At 39.9% G+C, this 25,413-nt stretch overlaps 2 protein-coding genes across 2 annotated transcripts in view; one reads left to right on the top strand and one right to left on the bottom strand.

The window, feature by feature from the left end:
- Nucleotides 1-2,261: 2,261 nt before the first annotated feature.
- On the bottom strand, nt 2,262-22,602 carry IMPA2 (inositol monophosphatase 2). The gene is made up of 8 exons (XM_027676856.1): nt 22,388-22,602; nt 17,205-17,338; nt 12,680-12,784; nt 11,271-11,316; nt 8,905-9,013; nt 5,397-5,505; nt 5,067-5,218; nt 2,262-4,242 (listed from the first exon to the last, which is right to left on the bottom strand). Exons 1-8 carry the CDS (start codon nt 22,505-22,507, stop codon nt 4,127-4,129), a joined length of 891 nt encoding a protein of 296 aa, XP_027532657.1. The 5' UTR covers nt 22,508-22,602; the 3' UTR covers nt 2,262-4,126.
- Nucleotides 22,603-22,625: 23 nt separating this feature from the next.
- MPPE1 (metallophosphoesterase 1) overlaps nt 22,626-25,413 on the top strand; it is a 33,292-nt gene continuing 30,504 nt past the window's right edge. Inside the window, exon 1 of the mRNA XM_027676837.1 lies at nt 22,626-22,699. The gene's annotated coding sequence lies outside the window, so the exon portion shown is untranslated. The remainder of the gene's footprint in view (nt 22,700-25,413) is intronic.

The raw sequence follows: 25,413 nt of genomic DNA, 5'->3' as shown, positions 1-25,413 counted from the left end.
CACTGTATAAATATAATGGGATGAAAAGGAGAGAAGTACAAACCCACCATTGTAATGCATTTTAAAATTAAAACTTCAGGAGCAGAACCCACAGAAATCCAGAGTTGGTGTCAACAGTCATTCCTCTTCTGAATAGAATTAGTTCTTCTGCTACTTGAACACAGCATGCATATTAAATGCAGTATCCTATAGTGCTATTGTCATGCCTGGTGCATGGATTAAAAGAAAATGGAAATTCCTCCTTCCGCTCTTGATGAATGATTTTTCTGCACTCCTTGGCTTTGGTGAAATGTTTTATGAAAGGCTTACCTTTAACATGCTGTAAAATGGAAACTGCTGTAGGGACCAGAATTCTGACTTCTCTACATTTTCAGTCAGGCGATACAGTACTGAAGCAGAGCACATTTTTGTACACAGTTTCCCTACTAGCATAAAGGAAAAAAAAAATTTTAAACAGGCTGGGCAGCTCTAGGAAGTTACCAGGAAAAAGGTGTGGTCTGTGTTAATTTGATATAGTGGCTTAAGTCTTATTTCATTATTCAAAGATCCCTTGCACACCTCCTGTACAGACATTGAACAGATCCAGTCTTGCTGAGGGAACAGCATAGCTCTAATACCGATAGCAGAATGGCTACTGGTAAGTGATATTTTTATTCCTTTAATTTAAGCCATGGCCAATAGGAACCAAATTTTTGATGAAATATGGAGAATACTGCCTGAGGCCTCCTAGGTAAGTGCTCCAATACATGCACATTTCTTTGATAGCCAGTATAGTTAAGGAGCAAATATCAGTCCTTCAGCACATATGAAACATGCTGACATTTTTTCTGAAAAATCTGAAAAGCTCAACAAGCCACACTGCAAAGGAATCAGCCACCGACCCTTTTCCTGGAGTTTACAGCTATTTTCACTCCTTATTCTACCAGAAAGCACCATTTGAGACTAGACAAGCAAGACTGGAGGTATAAAATATTTCCCACCAGTTACCTGGTGAGGGATGCAGACATGAACTGGGATAGCTCCAGTAAGCTGAGCACCATTTGCTTACAGAGGAAGCACTCGCTTTTCAGAGCACAGGCATCTTTGTGCCGTTGTCCATGGAGAAAATCTTAATCCGTCTTGGATCCATTATGTACTCTGTAATGTATGTAGAGGAAAACAGTCGAAGCATTTACAACAGCTGGCAGGGAAAAGAGTCCACATGTTCAAGCATTTGGGGGGATTTAAGTTTCTTGCTAATGTGCTGCACTAACTGTGCAATGAATGCTCGCACTCACCAGGAGAACCGCTGGACATGCATGCTGAGCAAAGTTTCATTTGGCTACCAAGAGAAAAGGAGGGGAGGACAAACTCCAGTACAATTTATTTCAGTCAATTTGTGTAGTCAAACAGTTTTAAGGCTGCATTTTGATGTGAAGTCCAAACTGTTGTACTGTGGCTGCATTTGTGAAGGCAGCTGTCCTGCTTGCCCCCTCACTGCCCCCTACGGTGCCTGAAGTCATCTACTTGTGGTGGCCAGGGGCTGAATTGGTTTGAGAAAACGATCTGCCTGGAAAATAATCCTTTTTTGTTTACTGGGGTAATTTACAGGCAGATCACTTAACTCATCTGGTCTTCTGGAAGGGTTCAGAAATGTTTGTCCTGGCACATAGGTGACAGAGGAGGTGGGGGAGACAGGATTGTCGCTCCACACACACACTGCCAGTTTAACATACTTGAACTACAGCCCAAATAAAAACCAAAACTGGATCCAGGGCACAAATGAGAACTTGTGAATGGGTTTCTGCACCTCTCCCTTCCCACCACGCTTGGCTCCCAGCTTTGCAAATTCCTGGCATGTGCCATTGAAGTCGATGCACAGATTCCCCTGCTTTGCTGAGCTCTGGGACACCAAGGCACGCCAGCCCTAACTGGGTCAGAGACTTTCTTTGTACAAGTGGGCTGAGCTGCTGGGAAACCTCGCTGGAGCCATGAAGCTGCTTCTCACACATGCTCCTCTCCCAGAGCAATGGCAGGGGACAGGGTTAGGAGGGGGAGCAGATGAAGTGGGGCTGAGCTTGCACCACACTTGACTCCCTGCCAGCATAAGCTTCCTTACAGAGCTTACAGTCACAGCACAAGCCCGAGTAAAGCTCCAGCTGCTCCCATGGCTGCCAAGGCTAAGCACCCTGGGATCAGAGCAGTGCCACCAAACTCTGCATCTGTCACTAGGATCTCTTCTGTGCTCAGAAAGTGGGGGAAGAGTGAACAAGAGACAAATGAGCCTATTAGTATTTATTATTTGTATTATTATAGCACCTCAGTGCCTAGTCGTGGACCAGAACCTCACCCTATTAGCACTTTGAAAACCCAGAGCCAAAGTCCCTGCCCCAGAGGGCTTACAATCTCCACTTCCAAACTGGGGTGGGGGGAGGGTAAAAAGAGATGGAGGGGGTAAAAGGGAGCAGTGACAAAACATTGATCACTGTGATGGAAAACATTGGTTTTCTGGTAAGAACCATCAGCTCTTAAATGCTTAGTTGGATTTAGACATTCTTCACACAGTCAATACTTTGCAATTCTCGTGAAAAAAAGCATCAAGAATTCACACAGAAGTTTTTGTTATATTCAGTGAAAAACATTTCTCATTGCAAGAAACACACACAAGGTTATTTTTAAAAAATACCGTTTAGTTTGTTCTAGGCAGATATCTGAACACATTTACAAAGTCTACACATGCAGTTTAAAAAAAAAGTTTAAAATTTTAACCAACTTTTTTGGTTCATTCCTTTATTTAATTTGCACTCTTGCAAAAAAAGAGATACCTCTTAATTAAATTTTTGAAGATAAAATAGAAGTGATTTTATATAAACTACTTTTCTGGACACACTTGTATTTTCCCTGTGCTCCTTATTTAAAACATAATCTAAATAGAAATTATAACCTTGGCTAGATACAATGACAGAGAACAACTGTGTATTTGGGAAACCTATGTAACAAATTTTACAGGTTTTTCTGATCAAAAAGTGTGATTACAACTTTGTGCAAGAAGGGCATGTGGTTTACAACTTTTTGCAAGCGTATCTTCTGTGCATATTTTTAATCACTTGCCTGTAAGGGGCCAAATCCTGCTGTTCTGCCCAAAGTTTCTCTAAAATCAACAGCTCCTTGACACTGTGCTCTATTCTGCTGGTCTCCTACTGTGTGTCATAGTTAATACTGTGAATAGCTCAGTTTGAGTTCAATATTCCTGGTTTTAACTATAATTACTCTATGGTAGGAAATGTTTTGCAGGTTGGAGTATCTTACAGAGGCCTGTAGGATAGTATGATTTATACCCATGCAGAGGGATGAAGGGAAACAAAACTAGCTGGACAGTTTGTAAAATAATTAAACATTTTTCATGATCAGCTCTGCTATTTGCCATTTGGATAGCCCCGACCAGAATCACCTAAGTAACCTGTACTCTTTACCTGAAAATAACTTGCAATATTAGCTTTCTTCTATGCATTCTCTAAATTGCTGTAAACATCCAGGATACCCATATATATAAACATACACACATGGGTATGTGTGTGTATACATGCATATACATGTATAGGTGTATATATATATATATATGTACACACACACACAAACATACATACATGTAAATATATGGATATATAGTTATGACGTAGTTGGGAAACAACAATGTCATTTTTATTGCATTCTTAAGTATCATAGAACAAGGGTATTATAGGCACACATCTTAACTACTCATCCTTTACTACAGTCCTAAAGCTCATTTACCTGAGATCTGCATCTGTAAAAATAAAGTTCCATTTTTAGCTGCATGTTACAAAAGACTAAATATCAGCCCCACAGATATGAAATTACAACTTAATTTTGAGACTAATTTACTACCAGTAAAATACACTATCTTATAAAAAAGATACTGCTGAAAGAGATACATATTAAAAAGGAAACACGATTCTTAGGGGTTTAAAAATCTCCCTATGCCTTCTCACATCGTAATAAATTTATAAAAAATATTTGACACGGAAAATCTCCACAGAAAGCATCCTGCTGAAATCACATACCCTTTAAGCCACCCATCTTGCAAAAGTTACATAGTTCAGGAGGGCAAACTCCATGATGTAGGTATTCAATTCTCATCATCCCGTCTGTAGTGAATAGTTTGTATTTCCTGAGCTATGAACATGGCCATCTCTCTGGTGCCCGCAGCAATCACTCGGCAGGACATAAGATCCAGGGGTCCCCCTAAGGACAAGAGGATTAATAAGAACTGTCTTAAATACAAGCCATGCTGTAACTAGATAGCCTCAAAAACCACTGAAACAACTTCATACGTAGATCCTTTTGGGGTGGGAAGAACAACCTAATTCAGCAACTCCTGTCTGGACATCTCCAGCAAAAAATTATTTTGGAAAATTCTAGGTACAGAGCCAAAGTATTCAAGAGAAGCAGTGAATGCCTGGATTTGTTCAGTATCCAACAATAAAAGCAATATTCCCTTCTAGCAACAGGAAGGGGTACAAGAGAAATTAGTTCATTCAGCATACCCTTTCTCTTAATACGCAAGATCTTTCCAAAGTATCCAGGTATTGGTCACCAGTAAACCATTACTCTGAGATGTGTACCATCTAAATGAATAAAGTAATAATCTGGAGCTTGTGCTGTCCTTCACTCCCTCTGACTAGTTTTCAGTCATATATGTTCAGACTTACACCTCAGAGTCCTCCTTTCCTGGGAGGTTGCGTCTGTTGAATGCATTTGGAGTCTGAGCGCACCTACCAATCTCCTGGGCTGGTTCTTTACTGTAAATATGATGCTTTAAAGGAATTACTCAAAGTCATGGAAATGCAGTTTGACTCAGAAGACCTTCGATGTGATGAAATCCCAGGCTGGAATTACATGAGTGTGTCCTGAATAACCAGCCAGTCTAGTGGAGAGCACAGATGTTTCTACAGATTATTGCAAGAAATGAGATAGAGCCACAGGGGAAGGACTGCTCTGAGGTAACAAGTTGCCCTGAAGTAGCCACTCAATCCCCCAAAAGTCAGTGAAAACAAGAATATGCTCACCTGAAGTGTCTATCACAGTGCCGCCTGCCTCTCTAATGATGACAGTCGCTGCTGCCAGGTCCCAGCAGTGTAACCCAAACTGGTAATAGGCGTCTGCAGCACCGGATGCCAAGTGGCACAGAGCCAGGGTTGAGCTCCCAATGACACGGACCCTAAACCCCATGAGAAGGGGACATGGTAACATAAAGAAGAAAATGCCTTTCATTTCAACCTATGTGTTGAGATCACAAAATGTACAACACACTTGTTTGTTTGCGTTTTTTTAAAAAACTACTTGTTTTAATGACTTTTTCATCACAAATGTGAGACATATATTGTAAAGTATCTTACCCATGTGCTTGGGCCTTGAGCAATCTTTCAATGTTACCAAGGAACAATTTCAAAGTTGCAGGGTCACGTTTTGGACCAATTTCTGTTAAAATTAAGGCCTTCGAGATATCTGGAATGGTAGGAGATGTTTCCATTAATTCAACAGCTTCCAGGTAGGTTCTGTAAATTTGTTTTTAAGTTAAACACTAGTGGACTTTTCACACAAAAATAATTTTCATGTCCCTTTTTCTACCCCAAACTCTTTCTTAGGATAAGTGACAACTTTGCATAAAAATTCAAGCAAAACTAGGTTCTTCATATCAAATGGTCTGCTCTAAGCATATTAAAAAAAAAAGAACAGGAAGATTAAAACCAAGAATGCATTCTTACATTCCTCCTCTTTCCATATACATTGTTTTATTTCATTGATTGGTCACCTTTTGACAAATTCACTAATATTAGCAGTCAACTAAAAATAATCCAGTGACCTAGTAACTATTAGTGATGCTAATATATTCATATTTAAAAACAGGATGGTTCTTGAATAGGGAATTTTAATGTAATTTGTTAACCAATTCTAAACATCTAGGAGTACAGTAAGAGGAAAAAAATGTTTCTGACTAAATCACCAGTCACTCAGTAGTAGCTCATTCCAACATTTCAAAGACTGAAGACACCTTATGACTGAAAGAAATCCCTACTTATCACAAACTAAAGCAGTATCTTTATTCATAATAACATAACGAATGTTCTATTTGTCTTGTGTTCAGCAAGGGCAATTCTGACCTAGAGCAGGTGAAGGTATCAGCCTTGTGCACAGTCAAAGGAGAGACTCACAGTGACTTGAAAGCTCTTGAAGCAGTCCTCACGTGAGATCTCAATATTGCCAGTCTATAACAAGCGTATGCCAATGTAGGTGGAGGTGGTTGATCAAATGCCAAGTGTCCCTGCTTCTGCTGTGCCAGTTGAACTCAGAGGCATTAGAGAGATGACAAAACTCAAAGGTTTAGTGATTGATTACTTACTAACTATGCTATGCCCAATGTCAGGTGTCACCTTCTATCCTGGGTTAGAGGCGAGGCATTCATTCAGATAGGGAACATCTACCTGCTTATTACAGCTAATTGCATAAGCTGAAAGTTCTCAGCAGATGTAGCAAGGAGGTTTTCAAAAGCAAATTAGGCTGGAGTGAGACATTTAATTACCCAGGCTGCCAATGCATTTAGTATTGGAGATGAACATTATGGATACAAGCAACGTGGTAAAATGGTTGGTGAATAACAGGTATGCAATTAGATTAAAAGTTACCGGGTGTCACAAATCTTAACCATAGGAACGTAGACTTAACAACCATTTTTAAACTGCTGCATTAAAATATAAAACCACCAATCCAGGCATGCTGTAGGCTATTTGTTATTCAACTACTACTGAAAACTCTGGATGGTGAAAGCAATCTTCCTCAGATTATTTTCCGTAATAGACTCAATTTACAATTAGATACCATTTAATGCACACCTCATTGCTAAAACGCACCAAGCATTCACACCACACCAGTCATTGTTAGGTTGTGACTAAGATTCTTGTTCTTTTGAATTATTAAATATATTTCTAATGCATAAATGGATCTCTGATTTTCATCAAGGCTACAGGGAGAAATTGGATGAAGAGACTAAGGCAAGTAAGAAGGAGGTGTCTGCTTAGGAAAAGGAGCTGGCTGATCACAAGACTTGATGGGATTTCAGGAATTCAAGATACAAGATCAAATTTACTGACTATTCCTCATTCTGACAGAGGCCAAAAAATAAGCAGGTTTGGTAGAAGAGATTTAATAGTGATATGGATAGATTTATGAGGAAAAGAGCAATTCTGTTGACCACAAGAGATTAAAAAAAGAAAATATATTTACAGTATTAGCACATGTAAGGCCTCGTGAATCTAAGCATGAGAAGAAAGTATCACTCAAGATCAAAGGGAAGATGAATCCTTCATTTAAGTGTATCCTAGCTGCTTGGACTCCCATACCAGACCTCTAAAAAATTGGTTGTTTACAAAGAACAGTGTTTGCCTGGGCTGTGATTTCAGATGATTAAATCTGAACAATGAATGTACAGAGTAGATCAACGTTATACAATGGTCACGTTTCCTGAAACAAAAGGCACGAAGTAACATGACAGCTTGGATCTCAAACACATCACGGCCACCTCAGTTCCAGTGGTGTGTACAGGGAAACTAAAGTAGATCCAGCTTCACCGGTGAAAATTTCCCACCACCAAATGATATATCTCAAAACAAAAGAAAATTTCAAAGCATCTGGAAGGGCAGAAGGTCTACTTCCCTTGCTATGTTCTAGACACCCACATAGATCGGATGTCCAGAGGCAGGAAGACAGAAGTGACATGTGCCAAAATTGCTCCTTGATCAACTGGAAACCAGAACTCACTGACCGCAAAAGAAAGTCAGGCCATTTCAACAGTGGTTCATCCAGCCCAGCTGGGAGCACCTCTAGTTCTTCCTAATAGTCTCTGCCAGCATGGGCTTTTGTGGAATATGAGATATTTGAGCACTGACAAAAATGTGAAGTATAATTAGTGATTAAAATCTTAGGGGTCATTGACTTTACATATTGCTCCACGTCTCTAAATAGGAGACCCCAGATCACTACTAATTTAGGTGAATAGCCAAACTTCCCAAATTTCAGCAAAATTTTGATGCAAGGTATCAAGGAAATCTCCAGGTTAAATTGCTTGAATTTACTGTGTTTTAAGCTAATTAAATTTCTTTGTGGGGAAATTTTTACCATCTCTTGTGTACAATGATGTACATTTTTGGCATATGTCTGCTTCTGCCTACAACTGAGTGTTATGCTCTCCTCTGCATTTTACTTGACTAAAAGAAAACTTCTCTACACACATCAGATTATTGCTATCTATTATCATTAGGCAAACAGATAGATCTATGACCTGGTTTACCAATAAAAGAATTCTATTAAATTGTTGACGAGGTGTTGCTGGCTATCTGTACATCGAAACATACCTCACACACAAGAGCAAGCTGTTAGAGAACCCCTAACGAAGCATGCATCCTTTAGTTTACTGTTAGCACGTATGCCTACAGACATAATACACTTTGTGACATAAAAGTTTATTGGAAAATAAGTGAATAACAGCTGCTATAGTACTGTAAATTTGATTCACCATTCCCATTGCATCTTGCTTATAAAAAGTTATGCCAGTGTACAGCTGGAATGAAACTGGTGAATCTACACATTCTTCCTTATTTTAAACAATGGTTGTGAAGCAAAATTATTTAGGATTATTTAAATAGTTCATATTCAGATGTATATTTTAAAAAGAAAAGGAGGAAAGTTGTGGTTTTTCAGAAAAAAACAAACACAAAACAACAAAATTATCATGCAGGTGAAATACTTTCCATCAGGATAATGATGTTCATTATCCTAATGATGATTTGCAACAACTCTGAAACAAAATTAACATATTCCTTTTAGAGTTCTAACAAAATCTAGACCAACCTGTCTCTTTTGATACCTGAAGCCTTTTGTCATTACAAAATGCCCCTTGACCTCTTCTACCAGTGTATAATCGTTCTTCAGTGCAGTGGTAAATTACACCAAATTCAAGCTTTAAGATTTTGAAAAGGAAAGAAATGAATGCAACTCAAATTACTCATCATAAATATAAACAACTACTAATGGCAGAAAGATCAGCAATATTTTAATTGGTACACATAATCAAAGATTATATTGATGCTAATAAACTGGAATATTTTTATTATTACTGTGATATTGAGATATAGGTCATATAAAATTCAGTTTATAAAGAAAAGTTAATGCAATGTGTTCCTCATCCTCTAAACTCTTACTTGCAGCTTGTTTCTGTTCACATGAGAATGGCTTAAATGCCAAGTTGATTTCAAATTCAATTGTATGTCTTTACTGAAAATATGCAAGTCCTCTAAGGTAAGATTCTGAATACTTTGCTTTCACTGGTGAGCAGTTACACTTTGAAGTAATCCCACTGACTTTGGCTGGACCCTGATCAGTCAGGCATCTAAATCAGAAGCCATGGTACTCTGTTCATTAACAGTGGATGCTTTTGTATGCACTTCAACTTTTGTGGTGCATTTAATTTGCCTGCCTTTTCAAGCAAAGCAGTACACTCTGGTCACTTCTTCAAAAGTTTCTCTGCAAAATTCTTTCATTTACACATAAAAGTGAGAATCTCTTGAAGTCACAGAACTGCAAGAGAAGGAATTTGGACAGAAATAGCAAATACTGTGACCCTCAATGAAAGCTTAAGAATGTGCAACACTGGAATTTTTGTGGGAGATTATGTTTACTAATGAGAAGAGGGTCCAAATTTGACCCTTGGTATTTACAATTTCCATTACTTTAATGGGTTTCAGCACAAGATTTTAAAGCATGTCACAAACTCCAAAAGTCAGCTCTGAATATCACCCCTAGATAAGTACTATTAGCATTATTTAATTTAGGGGTGGATAGGTACACAAAAACTAAGTGACTTGCCCAAGGTGTCAGAAGTTGGCAACAGGGTCAAGAAACCATCTCAGACGTTCTAGACTCCAAATCTTCTCCTGCTGCACTCCTTGTTCATCAAAGACAATTCAAAGGAAATAGACTGTCCTCACTCCCTACCCTGAGGTCCCATCTAAACCAAGGAGTTTTTTTGAGGAACACACTATTAATAGTGTCTTTCCCTGAAGACATCTGCAGGAATTTCTTCGGTACGTTCAAGGCTTATATTCAGGCCAGTTCCCTTGTGTGTACTTTGGCTCCTTTTCAGTTTACCACTTTTTTCTGCTTTTCCCATTTGTTTACTGAGGGAGATTTAACATCATTCTTTATTTTTGTTTCAGCTTTGTTTAGTTTACATAACCCAAAATACGCAGCATCAAAATCATGATGGTGTTTTAGAAAACATAAATATTAGAGAAAACTGTCTGGTAATAATATGTAGTATTCAAAAGGACCTCTGGGAATGAATAAATTTCAGAAAAGCATGGAAGTGTTCCTCTGCAGTTTCCATGTTTGAAAAGTCTAACCAAAGAAGTACACAACATTATTCTGTTTAAATCAGTATGAGGTACTAGCACATCTGAAAACTAGGTTGTTACTTAACAGAATTCTTGCTGGCTTCACTTAAAGCTATACTTATATTTAAGATTGTTGAGTTAGGCGGAAAGAGGTACATTCCTTGGCAATTTGAACAGCTAGTTAGTCTATATATATCAAACTGTATACTGGCAACATCTAGAGAAAAGGCACTAGCATGAATGAGTACAGCTAGGAAACTCAATATGGCACATATGAAGTCTAGGTAGTCTCCCATCCTAGCTGTAATAAAGCTCTCATGTGGTAAATATAGTTATTTTACTATGTTAAGAAAAATATAAAGGCAGATTAAATGAACTAGGCCCATAATTTTGCACTCTTCGTAAAATCAGTTCTAAATTGATTCATAGCAGGAGTTAGCTTTCACAGGTACTGCTAGCAGGAAAGAAGCAATAAAAATAACATAAGAACACTAGAAGATATGTTCAAATTATGAAGAGGCAGCACTATATTGAACTTACTATGATTTTTGTCTAACACAACCTTGCTTACACCAGTACTCCCTTTTTCTCCACATAAATCATTTAATATTTATAATAATTCATAAGAATTCTCTTTTAATTGCCAGTTTGCATCAGTGAGTTTTGCAGGACTAAAATTTTAGATCAGTAAAGTGTGATCAGATGCATTTAAAAAGCATGGAAAAACCTGATTAGTGACTGATTTTTAAAAAATTTTGTTTTATTTAAAGTTCCCACATGGTTTTAAGGCTTCTAGCCAACTCTCGTAAAGAACATACTTCATACCTCTTTGTTAACAGCAAATCCAATGCTTACTGCCACTGTTGGAAATCTGTGAAAAATAAGCAATGAAGTATTAGGGATGAAAAATCTCTCAACTTACGCCTTATGCAACTCCCTTAGGCAACAAAACCCCACATGGAGCTCTGTGAGCTTACTTGTGTCAAAATGCACTTGACATTGTACTATTTCTCCTTTGTCAGCCTCCTTAACTTTGTCAGTTCCTTTAAAAATGTAACAACATTGGAGAAGGCAAGAAGTAAACACATGAAGATATCACAATTTTTATACTAAACATGTTGTATATTTTAGTGATTTTTTTTGCTTTAGTGTAATTTAATTATCCAGTATAAAATCACTAGCGTTATAACACGTCATCATTTTTAAGAGTATATTTTGTTCAAGTTATGCATCTGAGACAGCAATTAAGTAGCATGGAGATAACTTGCTGCTAACATCAACATAAAAAGAAACCAGTTCTTCTATGCTCACTTTTTGCAAAGTGATGATCACGTACTTAATTTGGTCCTTTTGACTACGGTATAATTCTTGCATTTTAAATGAAATAAATTCATTTCTTAAAAACACGTTTTAAAAAGGGCTTCAGAAGTCCAGAAAATACTGCTAGAAAGAGGAAATTTCACTTAATTGCATGAAATATCATCACATGACACCCCGCCTTCCCTTGAATTCTGTGTAATTGCACTAAAAGTCAAGGAAATGCCTTTTTTTTGTTTTTTATGATACAGGCAGTTACTTTCAGCCACTAACTATAAGGCAGAGCATAGTGAAGAGTTTTACTTAGAAATATTAAAAATAGTCACTAGTTTACAACTCCTAGAATTCAAATGATGAATTAAAAGTCTTCATTTTTGCAGTAATGACTCCTAGATTTCGTTTTGCAGAGGTACTTTAGAAAATTAAAACCAGTATCTCTGTACTTAGTCTTCAGCTCTACTGTACATACGTGCCGTGGTTGTACTTCCCAGGGAAAAATGAAACATTTGTGCTTGAAAAGGAGAAAACACCACTCCTAAAAGGAATGTGTAAAACCCACATAAGGCATTAGGCCAAGTGGCATTATAGCACAGCCTTGTTCCTCCAGTTCAGCTCAAGTCTCTGCACGTTCACATGCGGTTATATATATAAAAGAGCTGTGAGGCAAGAGCTCTGGGTCATTAGGCAGGCAGCAGAAACTTCAGCTTACCTTCAGATAACAGTGTAGAGCTCTCCCCAGCACAAACACAGCCTCCCCCAGATACACCATGCGAGGTACAAAGAGATAAAGGGATGACTCCTACTTGTGAGTCAAAGGGACAAACCTACCATGGTAAAGCACTTTCAAGAGGAAGGGTGGACTTGTGAGAAGCTACATGTTGCTTTTTGATGTGTTTCCCAGTTCACTGCCCATTTACCTGTGCACAAAGTTGCACGTTCCATCAACAGGGTCAATAATCCAGGTCGGACTGTCGGTGAGGACACATTTTGAACCTGCAGCAGTGGATTCTTCTGCAATAAACCTGCATTTGGTATGGGATAAAATAAGTATCCCAGAACATTAGTTTACATATGTGACTTGGAAAATACAATTCTATCTTTAAGAGATAATTTTTCTCTCTATATATAACATTTTTGTATAAATGTAAACACACATATTTTTTTTTAATTTAGGAATTAGGAACTTTCATAGAGACTTTGAAGGAGAGTTCTCAAATCTATAGCATACTATTTTACATGGTAAAAAAGAACTCTATTTATTTGCACTTTCCCAATATATCATTAAGAAAGTCATGAAAATGAATGATCCAGAAATGGATCTGAACTAGCATCCTTCGAACTCTAGAAGAAGATTTCTTTTATGTAGAATGTAATTTTGTGGGTTAGGCCTGTCTCTTGCAGTAAGTAATATAAACTGCAAACTGTACCTCCTTCTCTTTTGCAGTCAAATTCAGTCAGCAGGAAATAATGCACTTTTTGAAAATCCACGATCTTGCTTCTACTTGAATTTTACAGTCTGGTTCAGGAAATTAAAAGGTTTACAAAGCTGAACTTTCTTTTTCCCATGACCCAGAAAAAACCCAACAAATTACTATTTTTTTGTTTGTTTGTTGTTTGGATGCATAAGGCACAAAATGAAATCTGAGGTCATATTCTCTTCTGTTGTTCTGTCCCAGTTTCTTTTAGCAATTTTTTTCTCCTTTTTCCCTGGGAAACAAACATTCAGTTCTGGCACACTTCCTGTTGACCTTAATTATCCCTGCTGTCCCACAAACTGCTGAGGATCTCTTTCTATAAGAGATGTGCAGGTGCTACTCTCACAGGTTTTCATAAAGCCCTATATATACAGAAGGTATAGAATCCAACTGCTAGTACTGAATCTTGCTGGTGGTTTCACATTCGAACAACTGGTAATGGTATTCAGAGTTCCTGCAAATACCTGAGGACAAAAAAGCTTATCTCAAAGACACAAAGAGAAAAAAATGGAAAAAATAAAGAGAAAATGTCTTTTGCAGAAACAGCTGCCTCTCTAGGATTAGAGCAGCAGCTATTTTCTTTTGTGTCTTCACCATGTACTGCATGATTCCAGATAACAATTGCAACCATGAGCTTAAAATGTTCTGCAGAGAGCACAGGAGGAGACTTCTTGACTTTTCCAAATGTTACTCTGCCTTGACTTCTGTAGAAACAGACTATTTTGATGGCATTATGGACCCCCAGTCAGTATGAAAAGGGAACTAGGAAGTGTTTGTTACTATTTTCATCTCCATTAAAGGTAACAACTGAAGGACAAAATGCTTGTGTACAACTGAGAAATGAGAAAGACTTGAACAAGTGTTTGAAATTCTCAGTTTAACATAACACTTTGCAGACTCCTCGCTGTAAATATTCCATTATTTTGTCTTGTTGGTGCTGTATCATTTGACTTTGGCTTTTAAAAATCCTGTAATTAGCACCTAAACCCAACCACACACTTTGTACTGCTAGCTGCAGAGGAAGCTCATCTTGCAGTTGAAGCAGCTTCCATCCCATTTCAGATTGTCCATCTTCCACATAAACTATGCCTCTGCTTCAGCCTTCTGCCAGCTCCCCCTGCCAGACCCTGAACTGTAGCCATTGTCTTGCCAGTCAAAGGAAGGTGAAATGAGAACCTCGTAAAAGACAGGAGTATTTTTGTGTAAGATGATTTGCCTTCAAGTGTTGGAAGCCTGTCCCTCGCCTTTCTCTTGCAACGGGGGTGTGATGCTGCAGTCCTTGAGTTCAGAAATGCTAAAATGAAGCTGGGGCACAGCAGTGCTATTGATAAAGTCTTCATGCTCAAGGGCAATTTTTCCAAAATGTAGGACAAATTAGGTGCACATTTTATGAAATCTGGGCTGATAGGTTAAAAAAAAGCCCTTGCTGCTCTACAGCACTGGGAACTGTGAGAGTCTCTCAAGGTCAACATCAAACGTGTTGCTCTGTGTCCTCTAAAAACCCGCAAACTAAGCAAAACACTCAGTGTGAAGTACTGGAGACCAAATCTTAGGAACAGCTTGAGAAGTGGGAGGGGTAGCCATCTTATTAAAACAGTTAATTTAATAAGACATCCTGCCAGCTCTGCCGACCTCTCTTCAAATCTGGATTACAGTTTACTCCCACTGAAAACGAGTCTAGTAATTTTAGCCAAGCCTTAGAGTACATCTGTTCATACCATGGTGCTGCTCTGAAATTCATTGCTGGAACAGCAGGGAAATTGTAACATCGCGTAAACTGCAGCAGGAGTGATACCCTGTGAGGTATAAGAGGTTCAAACTGGGGCTGTCCCTCACCTATCCCCTTATGGGGGTCTGAGGGCAGAAAGCTGGGAAGCTAGGGTTGGATGTCACCCTCTTTAACTGCTGTGTCCTGGTTTTAATGTCTACAGATTTAAGGCCACGAATAATACAAAAGATGCTTGTGTAACAATAACACGCGTAAATGGTAGGATAGCCTTTTTCAACTAGTAGCCCCTGGTATTCTGGCTATGCCTACCCACAACTCAAAGATTTATCAGAAAAAAATATCCTTTTGAAAAGACTCACATGGACCATAACAGAGTACTAAAGAGCGAGCACAGATGAAAACTTGAGTGAAGCATGAAGGAACATGATATATATCACTCAGTCAAGAAGAGAGAAGAAAGGAACAAGAACTACCTTTTGAACAGATTTTCCTAATATTTCTCTTTACTTTTGAGTACATTTTCAATATGTCAACACTTGTCACTGGCACAGTGCAAATGGCACAGATTCTAATAAGATCCCTTTTCATTTTTCTAACTCCTAAAATACATTTTTTTTATTCAGAGACCATAAGAATCAAGATGATTTAGAAGAAGAAGAAATAACAGAAATCTTCAGCGCTGCTTTCAACAGCCAGGTTAGGGGAAAGACTGAACACAATTTAAATGATCTTTTAATGTTTGCATTGCACTGTAATTTAACCCTTGCTTGCTATTGTAGAGATTAAAACACATTTCAAGTGTTTTAATCTAGTCTAATTAAATTTAGCTTTAATCTGAATAAATTCTATCCAAAACCTACGGCCAATATAAAAAAAATAATTGTCTTGAAGAAATGGCAATTCCTTCATTTACTTATAAAGTCAGAAGTTAATTGTGAGAAGTTGATAGAGTCAAGGATTTTTCAGTTCCTGGGTCGAAGTTGACCTTACAACTTTTGTTCCCATTCCGAGTAATCCGAGTGCTTCTGACAATTCTCGTTTTATGTGAAATGTGTATGTTTTACTTTCTCTGCCAGACTGTTCAAGGAAAAAAAACCTAATGTAAGAGCGGAGATGAGAAAAGAGCACAGCCAGCAATAGTAGAAGGAATATTACACAAATAACAGGCTTGTAAAGCCTGGCACTCTCTAGCAAATCACAGCCAAGAACCACACATTATGCTGTACAGTACTGCTTCAATATGCCATCACACAAAACATGTGTTTAGAAAGCCATATTTAGTACAAAAAAATATTCTTTCTGCTCCTTCTTATGGTGGTGTTTTTTTGCCCAGCAGCATCGCCGACAATCAGATTAGTAGTTGAGCCCTCGAGATTTTCTTCTTTGTTGATTTCTGCACAGCACTAGAATGCAAGGCTCATCTCCACCAGAGACACACACAGTTAGAAGGAAGTCACACAGTAATTAAGGCACACACAGGCTCTGTGGGAAGATGAATTTTATCCACTGAAGTCAAATGTAGAAATCAATTGCAGAGTCTCTGTGGCCAACCAAACCCGGCCAACTAATACAAAACCTCTCTCTAACCCGTGCGTGCACTGAGAGTTGTTATTTTCAAGTTGGCCAGAATAATTCAAGAAGAGTCAACAATCTGTTCTATTTTTAAAACCTTGGGTTAACACCCCATGTAGTAATTTATAACCAGTTTATGTATAGGCATCAAATCATGATGATGATGATGATAAAAAACCCTGCTTCTCCCTGATTTTGGGATTCTATGCGATTAAATATGATACTTGTCCTGACCTCGCAAACGTGTATGTATGATGGCAAAAGGAAGTGAAGGAAAGGTCTGCAGGTTCAGACCTTTGCTATCACATACTTCAGCTATATTTTTATAGACATCTTTAGCATCATTCTTATACAACAGTGAACAGATCAGTAGTCTCAAAATCATGGAGATCCATACGAAACCTTCACACATGATGTCCCTACAGGGGAAACATTGCTATTAAATACATATGTTAAGAAACATAAATATTAGAAAATATAAAGCACTAAGTATAGAGAAATGGTACATTTTTAAAAATAGGAGTCCTATGAAAGTGTACAACACCAGTAGGTTAATATCTAAGAAAGATATACAGACTTTTAAAATACCCTTTAAATGCCAGTCAGATATGCAGCACTTAAAGGACAAACAAAAGTCATTGATAGTTTCTTACTATAGGCACTCACCTGTGGGAGGGAAACTTCTCTTTCAGAACAGAAATAATTAAATTTTCCACAAAATGATCAGTTTCTGTCACAAGATCTGCTGCAGATGTCTTTGTGGACACTTGTTTTTCCTCTGTGAGAGCTTTCCTAATAATCTGAAACAGAAGTTCATAAATCAGATTTGTTGGGCACTCAGCCTATGCATACTAAAATAATATATTTACTGAAAAATAAAGCTAATCCTGAAAAACAGCTGTAGGCCTAATTCTACCAGAAGCTGTTCTAATTCTTTTGATGAAAAATCCTTCTGAGCTAATGAGTATTTTTTTGGGAACAAGGCATTTTGAATCATTCTGCAAAAACCGCTCTTGACAGTTCAGAAAAGGATTGATGACTGGGATGCAACCAATGAAATAAAGGGATGATAGCAATCCTCATGATTTAGAAAATTCAAAACAATATACAAGATAAGAAAAACCCTTGAGGCTCAGGATTTTTTTCACAGAAACTTCTTTTTTTCTCTCTCTCTTTTTTTTTTTTTAATTTACAGGGCTAATATCCCACTGCCGTCTTACTTTAAAAGACATGCAATAAGGCAAACTCCACTAGTTTCTTTCTCTGCCAACAAAGACACACAGTTTATTTTTTCTCGTTGGTTTTTGGAACTTCAAATACTGACCACCCACTAGTTCCCAAAGAACTGCTATATATTTAACAAAAACAAAAATTTAGACTTTTCCCCAGATATGAAATCAATTATCTAAACCTGGACTCTCTTCTGGAAAAGTTTTTATCTCATTCTCAAGGGTTTTACTGTTACAAGCTCCGAACTCTGAACTAAACCACATCAAGTGCAAATGCACATATGGGAAAACAATTAATGAAAGATTTTTCCCATTTTCCCCATTTTCTTTCTGTGTTTTTTTTTTCCCACTTCTTCATTAAAAAGAAAAATAAAGGGGCAGGATGCAAAAAGAGATAACTTACTTTTTAACCAGTAAAAATGATAAATTATTTGAAATTAGGAAAACCAAAACAAAGCAAAAGTTAAGTACCACTTATTTGTGTAGAATTATATTATCAAAACCCAGCAGCAACAAGACTAATATTCCAAGTCCTGTCAATTGTTTATCTAAATTTCCATTGATCAAAGTATTTTAAAACCGTTGAGAAATATTTGATGACCACAGAACACAGTTCTGCCGCATTTTGCATGGGAAAGGTAACCAGAAACTCACAAATTTCAGTTTCAGCTCTTGGTTTTCACAGTACAAAATAACGTGTTTAAAGGGTGTGCTGGTTGTTTTGACAAGTAATGGGTATTGCTGACTGTTGCTTTAGTCCAGAAGGCATCTGGACAAATGTTTCTCTTTTGTGAGCTATAAAACATCAGTTGTGCCTATACACTGAGCTTGTATGGGCAGGTAATACTTTTCAGTTCGAGTTTGTGCTAAAGTGCATTATTGTATATCAAAATATTAACCACACCTAATCTTTTTACTCCCCTCACTGCCCTGTGTGGTTTTCTTGAATGTTTTACCATAGAAGCATAAAAGCACAGCTCCAGGAAGGCCCTTGAGCTTCTCTTCGGTCCGAAGCAGAATACAAAACATTGAAGCTACCTCAGTTGTGTATTCTAAAAGAAATTGCTATGCTGATACCTTTTATTTTAATTGCTCTTCTTTACTTTTGTGTTGCCTATACTGCTCAGAACCTAAGAAGATTTTACTTTCTTCTTTGCAATGCCAAGTTCTTGACTTTTATTCCATTTTAATACATAGTAGATTGAGGATGCTTTTGCAGCCATTTAAATCACTATGTGCTACTGCTCAGCAGGGCAGTGAGATCACACCTGAGCTTTGCTGCAGAAAGAAAAGCAGAGATGAAACCTCTCTCCTGTGGATGTGCTCTGCAATAAGTTGATTTCATCATATGCTCCAGCACTTGATTGCTCCTGTTTGAATACAGACCTTTGCACATCTCAGCTTCAAATTTAATATTTCTCATTTCTGATCCTTTACCCAGTTGTTCATGACCATTTTTAACCTTAACCCTGGTCCATTTCCCTGGTAGCCTGCATGTGCCAGCATGAGGCTCCTGTCACTTTGGAGGTGGAAAGCGCCAAGGGTGTGACTCCGATATAAAGTGCTGGCCGATAGTCTTCTCATTCATCTCCTCTGTGGGCCCATGCCAAGGAGGCATGAGACACATTTACCAGCCCGACACTGGACTGCCTCTCCTCACTTTTTGTGCAACCTCAGGAGGAGAGCAGGAGAGAAGTCATGATGCTGGGCTGAGGTCACCAGCCACAAATGGGCACCACATTTTTAGAATCTTATCCACAGTACCAGGTGATGTCGTGGGATGGACAGGTCTAACTCTTGTCTCTTACAAAGGGTCTGACAAAAGGAGTTCATATGCACTTGCTCCAGCTTGTACAGGTATGCAGTCCAAGCCAGAGCTGCACACTAAGAACACATTTCCTGCATAATTGATGAAACAACTTTTACTCTTTAGAAAATGATCAAATAGCTCAGAACAGCCCAGAATCCAATTTGTCTTGAATAATCCCTGAAAATCACCTGCTACAGAGTGTTAGAGCCCGGTGCCTGAAAGTACTTTGAGAGCATCACTCAACTCGTCTCCTTGCAGAAGCCTTACGATAAGGTTTGTAGATACCTCCTGTAATTGCCTGGTCTTTCCAGCTGGGCATGGAGCTCCATAAAAGTCTCACTCTAGGTAACAGGCATCAGGTAAGCAGAAGACCAAAGGAACAACAGGTTGATGAAATGGAAAGAGATGATTGCATCTTATCACTATTGTACAATGAAATTGGCAGCCAAGATCCTGTAATCTGGCTGTAAACGTATTTTATTATATTTTATCACTGTATTATGGACTGTCCCTAGATTACAGAGATTTTACAGCAAGAAAAAAAAAGAGAAAATCGAACGAAAAAAAGTAGTTTGTGTGGACTTCAACATGCTATCTTCTAGTGTCAGGTTCTTGTTTTCACCTGGATTGTTTTGGTGAAGTTTTTCCAATTCTGCAACTCAAGAGAACTGTGTAAGTATTACTCGGTGCTCTCAATTACTATCAAAGATGCAGAGACTAGTCGTGCCTGCTTTTCTTGTGCAAAAAGTCATATTAAACCTACAGGTGTACTCAAGCGAACATAGCAAGGAGAGTTTACTCCCAGAAAAAACAAAAGAGAAGTCTGAAAAAGTGCAGTTACATGTGGCCTTATAGAGTGAATTAGACATAATTTTAAAGCAGGTCAATTACAGAGATTACAAAACCGTGGCCATTCTCATTATGAAACATCCCTATATATTAAATGAAAGCCTGTGATATTTTGTAAAAGTAAGAGAACTAAGTAACAGAATGGGCAAAGAGGCAATGATTTTAACCTGGTAATATTCGTTACTCCAGCAACATAATTTTTGACACATACTCAAGCAATCACTTCTTTATTGCTCTTTTAAGTTCAGAAAAAACTATTACAGAGTACAGATGCCTATCTGTGGAAAGGAGATGTATTTTACTTATACTCATGAAACATAATGTAATATAAACCAAACAGTTGTGTAATCCAAAAGGGGAGACCAGAAAACTGCTGACGAAAATAACCCCCATTTTTGTCAGTCAACTTTCAACAAAAATCCAGTCCTATTAAACCCATGTTACACTGCATTTTGCATCCTTACCTGTAGCTTCTTTTGGCAATAGCTGGTTTGACGCTTAAACAGAAGATACAGCCCTACCTGCACCTTTTCTGCTACAAGGATCTCCGATGCCTTTTGTAACAAAAAGAATCCTTACCATGACAAAATTAATAACAATAAAAAAATACCCAGCTTCCAAAGTCTTATTAAACAACATCCTTGGCTGGTTTAAATTTGGCCTGCCAAGGAATCAGCTATTTTCTGCCACTTGCAAGGTAGCAATGGCAAACTGTGAACTAAAAAGATTCAAGGATTAATCTTCTGGGATGTTTATTTCTTCCAGGAAAAGGTACTGTGATTTTCTGGGTGAGTGAAATGACTGGAGAATGTTACAGCTCTCTTTACAAATTGATATTTTGAGAAATAAGGTGTGGAGTCTTGAGCAAGTCATGAGTCTCTCTTGTGAAATGGCTGGCAGAATGAGTATGCTGGAGAAACTCCTGTTTTGAGAGTCTGTGAGTGCACGACCTGTCATCCTGATTTGGATTATCCATTTAGCCCTTGCATTATTAAAGCAAGTCTCCTCTCCTCTGGCATTCTGTTCATCTTTGTGTATGTTTTCTACTAAGGAGAAAATATGTTTAACAATGTATTAAGGAAAAGTTATGGGTCATGGATTCAAGACAGAAAGGGGGGCTCCTTACATCACAGTGTATAGGTACAAAGTTTGTTTCAAAACAGAGCAGAATGGAAGCAAGAGAGAAATACACGTCGCTTAGGTTTGTGTTTTACCCACTTTCTCAAACAAACAATCTGCTGATCCTACTTCTTGAATCTGTTAGACCTGGTAGAATTTTTGCTGTTGCATACAGTGTGGGCCAGGACGTCTCCTGAGATGACTAACATTCTGCTGTGTCAAAACATGGATCTGAAATAAGCTAAAGATCTTTGCCGAAGACACAGCTGATTTGTCCCTAGCAAATGAATTTCAGTCACTCTGAACACTGTGCTATATATAACAAGACAAAACCTCCCTGACACGATTATTTTTCTCTGCACAGGCTGCTCGAAAACAAATGTTGGCCCCGAGGGATACAGACCTTCGAGGGAAGTGGCACCGAGGGATAGAGGCCTCTGAGGGATGAGGCACCAAGGGACGGGGGCCCCTGGAGGGATGGGGGCCCCGAAGGATAGGGCCCCAAAGGGAGGAGGCCCCTAGGGATGGGCCCCCGGATGCATGGGCCCCCCGAAGGATGGGGCCCCCCGAGGGAAATAGCCCTGAGGGATGGGGCCCCCAGGGGATGGGGCCCCCCGAGGGATGGAGACCCCACTGCCGTCATCCCTCCCGCGGCAGAGGGAACCGGCCGAGGGCTCCAGTGGTGGGCCAGCAGAGCGGGCGCCGAGCCCTGCCGTCCTCCTCCCCCTGCCCAGCTCTGTGCCCGCACGGCCCTTCCTTAACCCGCGCCGGGAGCAGGCTCCCCCTGCGGCGGAGCAGCCCGTCCCGGCGGTGCCGGCCCCGTCTCGCCGGCCCCGTCTCACCTGCCCGGCGCGGCGCGCCAGCTGCACCGCCACCTCCGCGCACTCCTGCCAGGGGTCCCCTGCGCCGCCGGCGGCCGCCGCCGCCCGCCCTTCCTCCTCCTCCTCCTCGCACGGCTTCATCGCGGCGGCTGCGCTGCCCGGAGCGGGGCCGGGGGGCGCGGGGGGCCCGGCTGCCCGCCCAGGAGCGCCCGCCGAGGAAGGTGCCCGGTGCTGTCACTGCGCGCTCCGGCACCGCCCCGCCGAGCGCAGCGGGGCGGAGGGAGGCGGCCGCCGCTCAATGGGGAAGGCGCGGCTGCTGGCCGCTGACTCTAGGTGAGCCCCGGGGGCGGAGGAGGGCCGGTAGGGGCGGGGGGTGCCGCGGGGAGCAGCGGCGACGCCGCGGAGGGCGGGATGCGGAGGGCAGGATGCGCCGCACCGCCATCGCCGTGCCCCGGCGCCCCGCCTGACATGGCGCCGGTACCGCCGGGATGGGGAGGGATGGGGCGCTCCTGGTTGCCAAGAGATGAGGAGCCGCCGTGCTCCCGGGAGGGGCACCGCTGCCCTCGTCTCCCCAGGGCGATCCCGGAAAACGGGGGCCCGGCTGTCAGCGTTACTGGGACTTTGGGGTAAAAGCTGGAGGCTGGCATCGGCCATCTCAGGAGTGAAGGGGGAAAGTGGGGGAAAAGCGGCTTCGGGAGTGGAAAGGGCAGTTAGGGTTTTAAAGTTCAGAAGCTTGCCAGTGCTTGAGAGTTCAAATGTGTGGTGAGAAATTCATTGCCCTTCAGATTTTTCACTTGGCTTCGTGTGTCATTTTGGATTTATCAAGGATGAGGAGAATTCAGAACTCACAGTTCCAGAATCCGTATAAGCAAATTGCCATGCGTTTGAGTCGGCAGAATAGGGGACAGATAGCTGAGGGATTCTGGATCCGCCTTGGAGAAGGAGGGCAGCCTACAATGAATACACGCTTATGCAATGGAGCAATCAGACTGTAGTACTTAAAACACCGCGGGAGTGTTGGGAACACGCACTTTATCTGTCAGAGTGAGGTTTTTCCAAATGATTTGTTCTGATGCATACTTGGCATTGAACAGGAAAAAAGAGTCCACGGATTGGGTCCATCAGCGTAGCTTTTTGAAAGATGCATTAAGTACATCGAGTGTATGAAACCTGCTGTTGTCTTTCAGCACCTGCTTTGTGGTTGAGGGTTTCGTTTTCAGGGCTAGAATAGATATGCTTTAGTGGTGAACACATCTGCATGAAGAAAACTGCATAACACCACCACTTACTACCTCTGAACACAAAATTAATTATTTTTCTAGAGTCTAGGCTAAATTAAATTGACTTGGGCATCATAGCTAACATAACAGACCCTAAGTCTAGATCTATTTTCTTGTATTGTTTATCTTGTAGGACACAGATGACTTTGGGATGAGGACACTCCTGCCATATGTAGTTCACAAAAATAATAGACATTTTTTAAAATAAAACACTTGGACCTTTTCCTTCTAGAGCAAGTGACTGGACTTCATGGATTGTAGCACAAAAATTCAACTTCATTCTTTAAATTTCTAAATTGTGCTATTCTGGCTGTGGATAGCACAAAGACAGCAAGGCTGTCAGTCTACTTGGTGAAACAATTTTTAGTTCCCATTTTGAATTAGAAAAAAAAATGGTAACAAACCCTGAGAAGATGAATTAACTAATACACAAAGTTTGGAAGTTTAGCTTAAATATGAAATGATGAAATATTTTGAAGAAATCCTCACCAAATGTTTGTCAATCTTTTTGCTGACTGATTATTCTAAGTTGTTTCTTCAAACATGTATCTGTTTTGTCCTTATGTAAGATTAGTTTCCTTAAGTGCAATAACCCTACAAACATGCAATATAGTATAGAACAGAACTGCTCTGGATTCTTCCTTAACCTTAGTTTCCTCCAGGTTTTGGAAGTCTGTGCTTTTCATTGCTGCCATGCTGAGCATGGCTGCGGGTGGCTTCAGGACCTTCCCTAGAGAGTTTCTGTGCAGGGGCAGATGGGTGAAGGTATTTCCTGGTGAGGTTTGTGGGGTGCTGAGATGTAGCATAGACAGATTTAACTTTGGTAAATTAAAAAATGTACAGTTAAAGATGGCTTTGCATTCTAGGAAGCATCTCAGACCACAATAAAAGTGTGTTTTTCCTTGAAAGAAAAGTTTTAGTTACTGAATTCACCAACAGTAAAAACAGTCTATACCTTTTGCTGAAACTGGCTAGGTCCCATTCTGATGTAAAGCAGATGGTTTCCTCCCATGTGTCTCAGGTCTGCCTCGATACCTGGAGATTTGTTGTGATTAGGCTGCCACAGGTGCATTTGAAAGGTCTGTTTAACTCACATTTTAAACGCAGGGCAGCGTGAACGATAGTGTAGTAGGCAGGATGCAGAAGTATCCTCATTGAAGGTAACTGCGGAAAATCATCATCACAGAAAAGTACTGTTGCAAAGTGGGGAAGTGCTCTCCTCAATATTTTTCTAAGCAAGAGTATATCCTTTCTCTAAGTGGGGTCTGAGTGGCATTTGGAAAATAAGCATTTGGCTAGTAAAATTCCCCCAACCTTCTCTTCATTCTGGTGGTAGAATATTCATAATACGATCACCAGAGGCTGAACTTCAGAGGCTAAAATATCTGAATGAACCCTCGTTTTTTACAGATTCATTGCAGCTATGTGGCTTATGCAGGTAGAAGATTTAAAACAGAACTAGAAGGCCAGCAAAGAATACTTCTTATAAAATCAGTAGCTGCAGCTAGTATTTTAAGACCTTTCAAAAAACTTTGCAAAAAAATAGAGCTGCCTGTAAGTCCTATAAACAGATGGCAATATATCTCTTTGTCATTCTGCTAGTCTGTGACAACTTTCTATATATTACTTTTCTGATGTTTTTTTCAAGCCCTCCTTAGCCTAGGCCTGCCCAGGCAGTGTGAGCTTCCTCCTGTGAGCTGCTGGGTGATTTTGAACATCCATTCACCTCCGAGCAGGTTGAGGCTGCTCTCTGCCTTGCTGGATCAG

Source organism: Neopelma chrysocephalum, unplaced genomic scaffold (assembly GCF_003984885.1).
Source record: "Neopelma chrysocephalum unplaced genomic scaffold, ASM398488v2 Primary Assembly neopelma1_22, whole genome shotgun sequence".
NCBI classification, from domain to species: Eukaryota; Metazoa; Chordata; class Aves; order Passeriformes; family Pipridae; genus Neopelma; species Neopelma chrysocephalum.
Note: the sequence above shows the minus strand (reverse complement) of the source record. Positions and strands in the feature narration are given on the sequence as shown.

Bases quoted from the DNA above. Each gene is read 5' to 3' on its own strand.
- IMPA2 (XM_027676856.1), bottom strand. From the start codon at position 22,507: ATGAAGCCGTGCGAGGAGGAGGAGGAGGAAGGGCGGGCGGCGGCGGCC. The intron at 12,785-17,204 runs GTGAGTGCCTAT...TACCAAATGCAG, and splicing joins GAGAAGTTTCCCTCCCACAG to GTTTATTGCAGAAGAATCCA. The intron at 5,219-5,396 runs GTAAGATACTTT...CATGGGGTTTAG, and splicing joins CTCAAGGCCCAAGCACATGG to GGTCCGTGTCATTGGGAGCT.